This window comes from Dipteris shenzhenensis, chromosome 7 (genome assembly GCF_047967505.1).
Source record: "Dipteris shenzhenensis isolate YYH24624 ecotype China chromosome 7, Dip_SZ_1.0, whole genome shotgun sequence".
Classification (NCBI taxonomy): Eukaryota; Viridiplantae; Streptophyta; class Polypodiopsida; order Gleicheniales; family Dipteridaceae; genus Dipteris; species Dipteris shenzhenensis.
This window is the reverse complement of record NC_141602.1, coordinates 2,644,859-2,658,252: the sequence shown is the minus strand read 5'-3', so window position 1 is coordinate 2,658,252 and position 13,394 is coordinate 2,644,859. Positions and strand designations below refer to the sequence as shown.

Sequence of the window (13,394 nt, the reverse complement as noted above, 5' to 3'; positions counted from 1 at the left end):
GAGAGGCAAGCTAGGCTTATAACTACAAGCCTAGGACTTCGTTTGGATTATTCCGGAGCACCTTGGAGCTGGATGTCCCATGCGGATGTGACCTTTGACCAAGGAGTTGTAGCTAGGGGAAGGGTCATGTGGTATGGGACACATCATGTGAGCCTGATGCTCGCAAGCTCTCATGGTGGTCTAAAACTCTGGCTTGGGGTGGCTCGAAGTATTCAGCCTAGGGCTAGGAGGTGATGTGCTAGGGGTTCCTACCTATGTATATGATTCTTTCTTAGAGGGTTACACCCAACAAATGTCAGAAGTGACTTCCGGTGGTTGGGGTGTTTCACAGACAACTAACATAGTAGTTTTTTGAATTTGTTGATTTGATCGAATTAGTACTTAGTTTGTTTAAATGTCACAGGGACGTGAAGTTATGAACCATGAATAACTTTGTCTTAGGAGACTAGCCCAAGGGAAGGGACACTTCCCAGAAGTCCCTAGGTGCACACACTAGGCCTTCGTGCTAGGGGCAAGGCAAGGTTTAGAGGGCTCTAAAGGTTAGGCCCAAGAGAAACCAATGTTTCATCGGTTAGAAGGGTTAGGATTTTAATGTGAGGGGCAAACCAATGTTTCATTGGTTTTGGTGGGTTAGAGCATTAATGAGGGGGCCACATTGCAGCCCCTCATGCATACCTACCCCCTTCCTCTCCTTCTAAGGCTAAGGTATGGATTTCTTTTGAGGTGATCTTCTTGTTCATTTCACACATGCCGAGGTGAAGGGTACGGCTGTTTTTTCACTGCATTTTGGACCTTAATTGGTGGCTGGTTCGTTTCCCAAGGCTGCCAAGCTTGCTCCATAGGTTCCATACGGACTGTACGGAGCCTTTAAGGTGATTGTACGGGAGCAGTACGGGCAGATCTTCCTAGTTTTCTCCAAGTTGGACTGTACGGTCTGTTCTTTTTTGCTGGCACGCATCCGAGATACCTTCAATGCTGCTGTACGCCCCCTTTTTCCTGCTGTACAGCCTGCTCAGCTCCTCTCTCTTGCCCGTGATCATCCTGCTCTCTTTCTCTCTCTGATTCCAGCCCTTGTGTCGATGCTTGGTCACCCTGAGAGGCTGGTCAGTGGGTTGTGGGATTGCCAGACCTGTTGAGCAAGTTGGAACTAGTGTGTGCACTAGGATGGAATGCCGGTTGTAGCCAAAGTTTGGCTTGGACAGTGGAATCGCTAGTGGGGCAGAGCACAAGCGTGAGCCCTTGTTGTATGTACAAATTTCATTCCTAAAGAAATAAATAAATACCGGAAGGGGCGCCAAGTGTTTGGGGCTAGTGTGGTGTCTTGTACTTGGTTTCATTGAGCAGGGGCACTCTAGTCTGCATCCAGTTATTTCTCAAGTTGTTTCTAAGGTATTGTTTAAAGTAATGTGGCTAGAAATGATGTAATGTGGCTGTGAATAACGAATATGCCATGATAGTTATGGTCTACTGCCCATTAGGAAAGTGAAGGCCGGTTACATTAAACTTGTAAATATAGTCAAAATGTATACGAATAAGTGCTTGTGCTTTTTTCGTGTGTTTTGATTTGTTTCTTGTTTCTTTTCTAATGCATTTTTGTGCTAGAAAGGCGTCATAGAGTTGCTGTAACAGATGAGGTAGTTCATATGCATAAGGAAGCTAAGGGAAAGAGTTGGTGTTATAAAACAAAGTTGATGATTTGTCAATTTTTATAGGTGCAAGAAGTACCCATCGATGGAACTCAGGGGTCTGTTTCAATATTTGGTGAATCAATTAAAAAAAGGCGAAGGGATAGAGCTTCTTGTTCTTCAGGTATATGCTTTGTTAGCTGTGAAGTAATGTATGCTTATGATGTATTGTTGATTTGCCCTTTTGTTTTCCATGATAATTACTCATGTACTCAGTTGGTGCTATTGATGATTGCAACATAGTTGTAATGGTTGACAGGAATTGATCCAGCAAATGGCCAATGTTGAATACACAGAGAATATGACAGAAGAGCAGCTTGAAGCCATGGCAGGCGGTGAAACTTTGCGATACCAGGCTACCTCCTTTGGTGCAACAAAAAATAATAAGGTATGGGATTGAAGATGTGAAAATTTTGCCGGGTCAAAGTGAGCTTTCTTGTTAGTAAAGTGAGAGCGACTGGCTATGTGGATTGTGTATAATGTAAATGTAAATGGTACTTTTGGGCTACAGCTCATGGAGTGTTAGGTGCAATGCTAATGAGTTTCAGATATGGGTGGATTGAGAGCAGAGATTTTGTTTTTAAGTACTGAAGCAAAGAATGTGACTTGATGCACAGCATCCATTCTTATGTTTTAAGAATTTTGAGAGTAGAGATTTTGTTTTAAGTACTGAAGCAAAGAATGTGACTTGATGGACAGCATCCATTCTTATGTTTCTCTTAAATATGCACTAGTGTTCTTTAACTCTTCCATGCATATGCTAACACTTTTGTTTGAGAATGATAGTCCAATAGTTTAACAAGTGTGAAGGGCTCTCAAGTGAGCAGTTCATTGTACAAGTAAGACCTGATGAAAGGGAATGACAAAAAGCAAGAGGTTTTGGCAAATAGATCTGTAGTGATGGAAATGAGTTATAGGACGAGCTTTGCAACATTAAGAATCACGTTGTACAAATTTTCCCGAACAATAATCTGTCAGATGAACACACTCAGAATGCCCGTCAAAGATGATTCAAAGGAGGTTTGCTGTCATGATGAGTCAATCTTTGCTTGCTATCTTCCAGTTGACTTTACTTGATTAGGTCTCATGAAGATATGGTGATAGATTCCATTTGGGACCATTGATTTTATCAGCGCATCAAGTTATAACAGGAGATCGTCATGTAACTACATACTTTAATTAGTCATGCAAGGAGTGCAAGCTTTCTGAAATTCAATAAAGTACGATGTATACACGACTTTTTGATCGAGATTAGAGATCTGAATCCTTAATAAAGCCACCCTGTATATTTGGGGAAGCCTTGTTTAATAAAATATTATAGGGAAATCATCACATTTTAGGATGTGTGTGATAACCGATGCACCTGGCATTAGCATTAATTAATTTCAAACATAAGCTTTTGTTGACGCTTGAAAATGCACAGAACTAATAATTGCTTTCCCTCCTTATTCACACTCCTTCATTTTAATTGTATAATAACTTTTCCATCGGTTTAGCCAATCTAAAATTTACCCAAAATACTAAGAACTTTGATAAGTTTTAAGGTTATTCATTTTAACAGTCAAACATTGGACAAGGCCCTGATTTCCCAGGAAACTTTGAGGTTTATCAAATTTTAATGTGCTACTTAGTGCCAAAAATATTCATAGATACATCCGCACAACATGTGTGTGTCACTAGTAGATAAGCATCCCTCTTGAAAGAGGGCGATTGGGTGCTGCTGCGTTTCCAAAAAGCATGACTCAGGAAAATGAAAGGCAAGGATAAAGTGTGAGGTACTATGGTACTTTCCAGGTTTTTGAACGCATTAATGATGTAGCTTACAAGATGAAGCTACCTAACACTTGGACCATACACAATGCCTTTCATGTGAGTTTATTGAAGCCAGGTCACGGAAGCAGAGGGTTTATTGTTGCTTTGTGGATTTTCGCAAGGCATTTGACACGGTCCCGAGAGCCCGCCGCAGGTCTAGTAGAAGCTCCTTTTGCAGTTTTCGTTACATTTTCTAGCTCTTGCTGCTGTTGTGCTGCTGCTCCCTTCTCTCTTGCACGTTTTTCGAGGTAGTCTTACTGGAAGCATGCATCTTGATGTGGAGTACGGAGCTTGGCACGCATCCCGACGTAGAGTACGAAGGCTAGCATACATCCCAATGCAAGAAGTGGGCATTTGTTGCAGTCTATACAGCCGTACAGACTGTACGGAACATGGTGCAGTCCCCGGGGCTGCTGTATGGGCTGGTGGTAGCGAGATTCCAAGCCACAGATCCCGGTGTTGAGGCTCAGGGATAGATCTGCATACCTGTGGTCCTCTCCAGCCTTTTCTTGCTCCCCTTCCATTCTCTATCTTCATTTTTCTCTTCTCCCGGTAGCTGGAAACCTCCTGCACCTTGTGGAGAGCCTGGACGGAGGATAGGCTTGAGGAAGGAGCTCGCCCCTTTGGCACACACAGCGGGAATTAGTTCCAGGTTCTGTTTTTCACTGGTCTTTCTTGCTTTGGAGGGCTTTGCAGTGCATGTGTGTTGTTTGCAGTCCTTTCAGGTCTACTAGAGGTTCTAGCAAGCACTCATAGGCAAGGTCTACTAGAGGTTCTAGCAAGCACTCAGAGGCAAGGGTGTTCTTGTGGAAGGCTTAAGGACAGTGTGGATGCATGTGATAGCCTTGAGGCTGCTTTGAGTTCAGCTTGACAGTGGTATGGATGCCTGGATGCCTGGATGCCTCTCAGTTGGGTCAGGTCAGAAGTGGATGCCTGAGATTGCCTTGCCAGATGGATTCTAGTGATGCACTTGGATTAGATGCCTTGAAGACAGATAGAGGATTTGTAGTGCAGGGGTGAAGCCCTGGTGTAAATCATTTCCATTCAGAAGCATTAAATAAATATCGTAAGGGGCGCCAAGGCATTTGGGGCTAGTGGGTGCATTGTGTACTGTTTTCACTGGGCAGAGGCATTCTAGCCTCCCCTTTGTTGTTGTTAAGTTTATTTCTAAGTTTTGCTAAGTGGTTGAAGTGACAATAGGTTGCATTATGGCTTTTTATGAAGTTTATGACCGAGTAGGAGAAGATCACTGCCCTTTTTTTTTGGAAGGACGGTTACATCCCCTGTAATAGGGCATAAGCTATCGTTACATTTTCTATCATTTGGGACATATTTGAGACTTGGTTTTAGTGCAGTAGTCCCGTATTTCCTTTGGCAGCCCACAACAATATTTCTCGATCTGTTCGGAAAGCTCCACACGCCTGTAAGAGCTCACGGGCAGCAAGGCTTCACAAATTTTTTAATTGTACTCTTTGAGGTTCTAACAGTCTACGGCATCCAGCTTATGCCATGCTGTGATTATATCCACTTCAAAAGTGGTGGTGAGCCAAACAGATGAGAAAACTTGCTTGAACTCAACCCAAGTATCAGGGGCTTTACCCTGCAAGAGCAAATTGGTCCACCATTGTGTGCATTGCCCTTGAGGAATGTGGCTGCCTTCCTGACCTTTGACGACTCCATGAAGTTCCCACCGGCATAGGCAGCATCAAATTGTTGCACAAAATCTAATGCTTTCAGTCTGTCCTGAGTCCCATTGAATGTCTTAAATTTTACAGCAGCCCCACCCTCTTTGTAGTCTTTCAATTTGCCCTTGGGTGCAATGTTATCATACACCGGCGGCTGCAAATAAGGTGGTGGCATCATCTGGCCCAAACTCTGTGCATTACAGCCAACTCCACATTTGTGGCATATTCATGGAACCACTCATCATTCCTAGCATTTCTGTTTGCATTCCGGGCTGCATCCGTATGTATGCATTCATTACGTTGGCATTTGCAGCCAGCATACCCCCATCATTTGTTGCTGGAAATTTTGCATTTCTGGCTGAAAACTGCCCAAGTATGTACCAAGCATACTGAGCCCTTCTGTGGGCTGTCCCACCATTGCTTGAAAAACTGATCCTCCACCAAAATATCTTGGATGCATCATGGGCTGAGGGAGGACTTGCTGTCCTTGATTGACTGAATGAAAATTATTGGCAGTATCCGCTACAGGGGTCACCGTGGGCATCTCTGGTGGATTTCCATTGAAAGATACATGCCTGTGAGTCTTCTTATGCTTCTTCAGAGCTGTCTTTTTGCTTCCAAAAGGAGCAATATTAGTAGGAGTTTGCAGAATCTCCATGAAAGTCTGTTGCACTTGTGACAAGGCTCCCACTGCACTTTGCATTTGCAACTAAAAAAGGGCATTGGGATCAACGATCAGCCAACAATTTGCCTCGGGGTGTGAGCCCTGTACGATCAGCCCCGCCACAATCCGTGCAATCGAGAAAATATGTCCGTACAACCACCAAAAGGTCCGCACATGAGCAGTGAAGTCACCTCATGTGGCGTGCAATTCACTTGTACAATCAGTACGGGTAATTAATGCATCTTAGGACTTGAGCCAAGAACAGCACAACAGTAGCAAATGTCTCGGGAAACGTGCGAGAAGTTTCGTACACCCCGCACGAAAAGCCGTACACTCCGCACGAAAAGCATTCAAGGAGATAACCGGGATGTGTGCAGCCTTACTTTGCGAGCCAACCGCCTAGGGATGCATGACGTAGACTTCCGTACGTTTTTCCTTTACCTAGATCTCCAAGGTGCCCCAAGGTCTAAGGGTAGAGATAGAAAAACCAAGTGAGAGAGAGAAAGGTCACACTTGCCATCACATGCACACTTTGGACTGCCATGTGGCTCATTAAAGCCCCTAACCTTCTTACCAATGACACACTTTGGGTCCCCTTGGGCACAACTTTATGACCCCTCTAAACCTTGCCTTGCCCATAGCATTTGGGCCTAATGGGTGCACCTAGGAATTTGTGGGTACACCTTAGGGGTTTTTCAATCTGTACGGGTTTATTTGCACAATAAAAATCATGTCCGCGTGATAGTTGTTCCTTAGATCCTTCGTAGGGATGGGGTTATTATCTTTCACCAACTATTACTTTAGGTAGATTCCTTCGCGGAACAAGTGTAGGGAAACTAGAAACTCCAAGAGTAACTAAACGATTGCTTGATTAACATCATTCATAAGGTCTACCTTTTGAGGTTTTAAGCTACAAGGAACAAAGTCAAGGATAGGAAGCTGTGTATTATTACTAGGAACTAACAGTAAGCTAAAGCATAGTATGAATTTCTACTAAGGACAAATTCCTCAAACGCAAGAATGAGGGAATTGAAGTAAGGATAGATTCATAAAACACAAAGAGGACAAAACTGAAGTCTGAACTCTTGGGGAGCTTGATATTTCAGTAGCAAGAAATGGAAAGTCCTCTTGACTTTGCCAGATACCCACTTGTAGAGTTTCCTGATTGGCCAATTGCTTTCCTGACTATACACTATAGTAGCCTGTTTAGTCAAGCCCGTAGCACTATGCCAAAAGTCTTAGGGAAATCCACAAAGCAACTGCTTGCATGCCTTGGCCTCCTTAATGATCCTTCTCAAAGTGAAATTCTGGTTCATCGTCTCATAGTCTTGACGTGCCCGATCATAATAGTCGTATAGTTTTCTAGACTCATGTGATCCCCTACCTTATGTAGGTGCGGTGAGCGTGGGAGCAAGCACAAGAGTCGAAGCTAGGAGTTGAAGGCTGTCACGTCAACTAGAATAGTGGGAAATGAAAGTACAAAGTACATGAAATAGACCCTAGGACTAAGTGTCCTAAGTATCACATAGGACTAAATGTCCTATGTTGCATAAAAGGCACTAAAATACTAAAGTGCCTATAACTATGCCTACAAGGCACATACCAGGGCCCATAGGGCATCAATATGACTGGGAGAAGATGGCCTACAAACCCCCCTCCATGGTATGGGCTGAAGTATTCTGGAAACGTCTCAGAATACTCGGTATCTTCTGGTCATGGTGGCACATGTTCATCCAAAAGGATATAGCCACCTATGAATGTACAAGGTATGTCAGATCATGTAACAAAGGGAACCAAGTGTAAAGCTTGTCGAAAGACTTTGAACTTGGGACGAGGAAGTGCCTTTGTGAACATATTTGCTATGTTGTCCTCTGTGGGAAGGTAGGACAACTCTATGTCTCCTGCTGACAACCGCTCTTGAACATAATGATAGTGAACTTCAATATACTTGGTACACGCATGAAACACTGGATTACGCGCAATGGCCAAAGCACTCTGGCTGTCAGTGTAGACCATAGTGGAGGATGTATGGCGAATACCAAGATCTGTAAGTAACTGTCGAAGCCAGACACACTCTACTGTAGCGATGAAGGCTGGTCTGTCATAGCTTGATGTGGCAACTATGGGTTGCTTCTTGCCAAGCAAAAACAGTTGCCGGTATGTGACCCTCTAGTGTCGGAACAACCTGCCCAGTCACTATCCGTGTAAGCATGCATGGTAGGTGGACCCTGATCACCATAGAAGAGGGCTAAATCCTGAGTGCCTCTGAGATATCTCAAGACTCTCTTCACTGCCTACCAATGCTGTGAACTGGGCATGTGCGTGACCGTGCTGAGTTGGGATACTGCATACTGTAAGTCATGTCTGTGGTATAAGTAAATGAGACATCCAACAGCCTGCTGGTAAAGAGTGATATCACATGGTGGGCTCCCATCATGAGCTGAAAATTTGAAGCCAGGGTCCACTGGAGTAGAGATTGGCTTGCAATCCTTAAATTGAAAATGATAAAGGAGCTGTCCAATATACTTGGACTGTGACATCATGATACCCCCCTCAACATGAGCAAACAGAATGCCCAAATAATAGTGCAGCTGTCCCATGTCTGACATTTCAAAAGCTTAATGTAAATTAGCTTTGACAGATGCAATATGTTGAGTATCTGTTCCGTGATCAGCATGTCATCCACATATAAAATCAGCACTAAAAAATAGATCCACTCCCTCGGACATAAAGAGTGGGCTCTGTGGGGCTATTCTGAAAACCAAGGGACAGTAAGTGTGCATGAATTTTGGAATAGCATGCCCTGGGTGCCTGCTTCAAACCATAAAGGGCTTTTCTCAGCCGGCATACCTTGTTTTCAGAGCCAACAACCTAAAGGCTCTTCATATTGCAAGCTGTAGCAAGGAGTGCAAACTCAAGAAAGGGACCATGCATCTGTCTATTCCCTGATCTTGTCCGGGCAGCAAGAGGTTGATCTTGTTTGCTGTCCCTCAATGTGTCAAGAACCCATCTGGGAACTTGCCTTTGCTGTCTATTGACAGCTCTTTCTTCAATCACTGCATCATGGATAGTGGGATCATTTTGTGCTGGAAGAGGAACCTGCAAATCAGCATGGGGTGCTGGCTGATCATTGCTTGTTGGAGGGCTTGCAGGAGGCTCATGTTGCTGGTCAAAGTCCCGCTCTGAGGGAAGTAGAGGTAACCAAGAGTCAAAGGCATCAAACATGTCAACTTCTGGCTTAGCTTTGCAGTCCACAAGAGGAGAAGCCGAATGTTCAGCAAAGATTACATCTCTACTGACAATAATCTTCCCAATATTTGGTTGGTATAACCGATACCCTCGGCTCTCCTGGCTGTAACCAATAAATATGCATTTGATTGCCTTGTCATCAAGCTTATGTCTCAGCTGAGATGGTACATGAATTTATGCAAGAGACCCAAAAACTCTCATGTGTAAAAGTGAAGGCATCCTGCCTTTCCATGCTTCATAAGGTGTAACAGTCCTCAATGCCCTTGTAGGTGATGTATTCAGCACATAGTTGGCACACATCACTGCATCAAGCCAAAATTTATTGGGCAAGGACTTGGCCTTAAGCATGCATCTGGCCATCTCCATAGTGGACATGTTCTTCCTTTCAGGAACAGGATTATGCTGAGGAGTGTAAGCAGTAGTGCATAAGTGAACAATGCCCCGTGAAGACAAAAATGCATCAAACTCCTTTGACATATTCTCTCCCCCCTATCTGTGTTGAGGGTGACAAGCTTGCATCCTGATTCATTCTCAACCATATTCAGCCACCTCTGAAGGCATGAGAACACTTCTGATTTGGATTTTAAAGCATATACCCAGCAATATCTTGTGAAGTCATCAATGAGAGTCATGAAATATTTGTATCCCCCAATGGCATTTGTCCTCCTTGGGCCACAGACATCACTGTGCACTAGCTGCAATTTCCTTTGTGAGAGTTTTGGACAATTCTTTTGAAAAGGAAACCGATGCATCTTACCCAAAAGACAACCCTCACACACATGTTTGGAAACTGTGTGAGTTTGAGGTACGTCATTTGTCATGCCCTGTGAATGTAACTTGGCAAGAGCTCTATAATTGAGATGACCCATTCTCTCATGCCAAAGATGAGTTTCAGCAAGCTGTGAATCTGAAATAGCAAATGCTTCAATAGAAAGTGCAGCTGAGTGATGATCAAGGTGATAAAGCCCCTTTTGCAAAGTGCCAGTGAGAACTATGGCATTGTCATCACGAAGATCATATACTAGGCATCTGTATCCATCAAAAATCACTCTGAAAACTGAAGTGGCAATTGCTGAAATTGAAATCAAGTTGACTTCAATTCCGGGCACAAAAAGAACATTTGTTAAAGTGACAGGATGGCTTGAAATGGATGCGAGCTGCACATCTCCGATTCCTTTTACAGCATAGGAAGCATTATTAGCACACGTGACAGTCCCCCCTCGAGGTGCATTAGCTAAGGAATGAAACAATTGTCTGCAAGATGTGACGTGCTTGGAAGCACCACTATCAAAATACCAAGACTGAGCATCATTAACAGTAAAGAATGCATCAACTTTAGAGGGATCAAAGGAGCAATGGACAGCCCATGCCCAATCATCCTAGAGAACATGTGCATGTGAGGCATCTGCTGGCTCGTGGGATTCAATTGCATGTGAGGCATTGACTGTCAATCCTGCTTTCTTTTCCTCTGAAGCAATGCGCTTCCTGCATTCTGAAATTTGATGTCCTGGCTTGCAACAATAGTTGCATCTTTTCTTTGACTTATCTCCTGTATTTTTAGATGCATTGGAGAAATTGCCACTGTTAGGCGCATATTTAGGCTTGCCCATAGGCTTGGAAGCCTTGCCTTTTCCTGTCTGCTATGAGGCAAATGCATGATCAGGAATAGTAGCTTGCCTATTAGCACGACTTTGCTCTTCCTGCAAAAGCAAAGTGACTAGCTGATCAAAAGAGTAGTGGTCTGGATTACCCATGGCCACTAATCGAAGGGTTGTAGCACTCCCTTGATATGTATCTGGCAGCCCATTCAATGTGGTACTGACAAGCTGAGAATTTGGCACCACCTCATCAATATTGGCAAGTTGTTCCATGAGGTCCTTGACCTTTGTCAAGTATGTATCCATAGAGTCACCTTCATTCATGCTGTGGTCTTATCTCATGAAACATATTCTTGTTGCAAGGCATTTTTGGAATATTGTTTTTGGGGTTGATCTGAGGCCAGCCAATGCTACGGTGGATGCTCCTACTGCTGGTCCTTCTGCAGAGGGTATCCCTCCTGATGCTTTATCCTCTAGCATCCTTGTTGCTGCTCCTCCAAGTCAGGAACAAACTAGATATGGGATGCAAGAGATGCAAATGCACATTCCTGTATTGCTTTATCATGCAAGAGAATGATTTTTCCACACATCCGGGCATGCAGGACAGCAAAGGATGCTTGGGACAAATTGGCTTCTCTTTATCAGATCCGCAATGACCACTGGAGAAATCAGCAAATCTGGCAAAAGCCCCAAATGTAATGAGGGCAAAAAGGCCAAAAAGAGGGCAAATACATAAAAGCCCCAAATTTTGTTGAGATTTTGCAAATATGACCCAATGTTTTGCAATCTGAACAAGAAATTGCAATCCAAATTCCAAAGCTCCAATGTCTTGCAAGAAATTGCAACCAAAGAAAGTGACAAGAACTGAAAACCCCAAATTTGCCAATGTCCTGCAAAAGCCCCAAAACTGCAAATGTCTGTAGATGACTACAATGAGACCCAAAATGGGTTGTAGCAAGCAAGAACCTGGTTCACAGCCAATGCCAAAACAGCAGGAATGGCTGTAGAGCAATTCGCACGTGTGGAGCTTGTACGGAACGCGCGGAGCAGGTACAAGCTATACAAAAGTACATGTACACATGTACGGAAGGTTGTACGAACCAGGTACGGAGTGGGTATGTCACATGTACATCTGTATGGAACAGGTACGGTGCATGTACACTTGTACAGAGCAAGTACGGCACATGTACGCTTGTACGAGACATGTACAACGTAGGTACACTTGTACGGGGTAGGTACAATGCAGATACGCTTGTACGAAACATGTGCGGTGTAGGTACGCTTGAGGTACGGTTGTACGGCGCAGGTACGGCGCAGGTACGTACCACTGTACGGATGGCACAGGATTGCAAGCAAACGGGCAGCTGGCAGAAAACGTGAGGCTATACGGCAAGGCATGTGACCTGTACGGACTATACAGGATGTGGCGCAACTCGAGCTATTGAAGGCTGGGAGCAATGCAGGTCCGGGTGCAGGGGAGCAGGTCCTAGGAGCTCTGATACCATTGTAGGTGCGGTGAGCGTAGGAGCAAGCACAAGAGTCGAAGCTAGGAGCTGAAGGCTATCACATCAAGTAGAATAGTGGGAAATGAAAGTACAAAGTACATGAAATAGACCCTAGGACTAAGTGTCCTAGGTGTCACATAGGACTAAATGTCCTATGTGGCATAAAAGGCACTAAAACACTAAAGTGCCTATAACTATGCCTACAAGGCACATACCAGGGCCCATAGGGAATCAATATGACTGGGAGAGATAAAGACTAATGTACCAAGTCCAATGTACTCAATGCATAGCCAATCATGACCTTTGACTTGGCCATTAGGTAGCTTGATGATTGTGTATTTGATATCACCGGTGGTGAAGAGGGAACAAGAGGTAAAGCAGGACAGCTATGTGAGGTTTGGCATTGCCTGATGAGGGATGGGTTAGTAAGGAGGGATGGGGACCGTCGCTTGAGAAACTTTCATCAAAAGTCCTTGGAGGTATTGCTTAACCAAATGTTTAGTAATTGCTCCTCAATCTAGTGGTTGAAGTCTCTCTTCTTCTGATGAACAATACAACGATATTCTCAGTCGAAAGATGATGCTTGGTCTCGAATCTAAGTTGACAACGCAAGGCCTACAACTCATCATCATACCACTATTGTAAGTTCCGTTCCATTGGGTGGCAGACGGGTTTATTTGGTGGTTTTGGAAAAAGATTGCAGAGCATGGCATCATGAAGGGACGGGTGATAAGGGCATCTCTATCCTCTAGGAGGTTCTATCATCAATATTAGTGGGGGATAACTTATGGTCAAATTTGCTCTCCTTATAGGTGATAGTGTGCTGTGTCGGGAGTGGGATCTACAAGCTAAATAACAAGTAGGTATGGTCAGCTCCTGATGGTTTCTGTGGGATGGAGAAATCTGTGATATGAGGAGCAAAGGCAGGTGAATGTGCAAAGTTTTGTTTCATTTGTCTCCTCTTTAGGAGGAGGTGATGGTGTTCTATCCCTCTCTCCTTCTAGTAGTGGAGGAAAAGGGACAAGTTCATTATATCCTTTTAGTAATAAAAGAGAGGAAATGACTTGCTGTAATTTTTGAATAGAGGTTTATTCCACAGCAAAAGTCAAATGTTATAGAGTTGGTGGTACTTATCCTTTGTGTTGAAAAACAATCTGAAATAGCCCTTCTCCCTCTCTTTTTGGTGGTACACTCAC

General features: G+C 44.0%; 1 protein-coding gene across 1 annotated transcript in view; it reads left to right on the top strand.

The window, feature by feature from the left end:
- Window positions 1-13,394, top strand: part of THO2 — a 189,945-nt gene that overhangs the window by 155,788 nt on the left and 20,763 nt on the right. Inside the window, exons 20-21 of the mRNA XM_087377253.1 lie at window positions 1,713-1,809; window positions 1,945-2,073. Coding sequence (XP_087233379.1) covers window positions 1,713-1,809; window positions 1,945-2,073 — 226 coding nt within the window. The remainder of the gene's footprint in view (window positions 1-1,712; window positions 1,810-1,944; window positions 2,074-13,394) is intronic.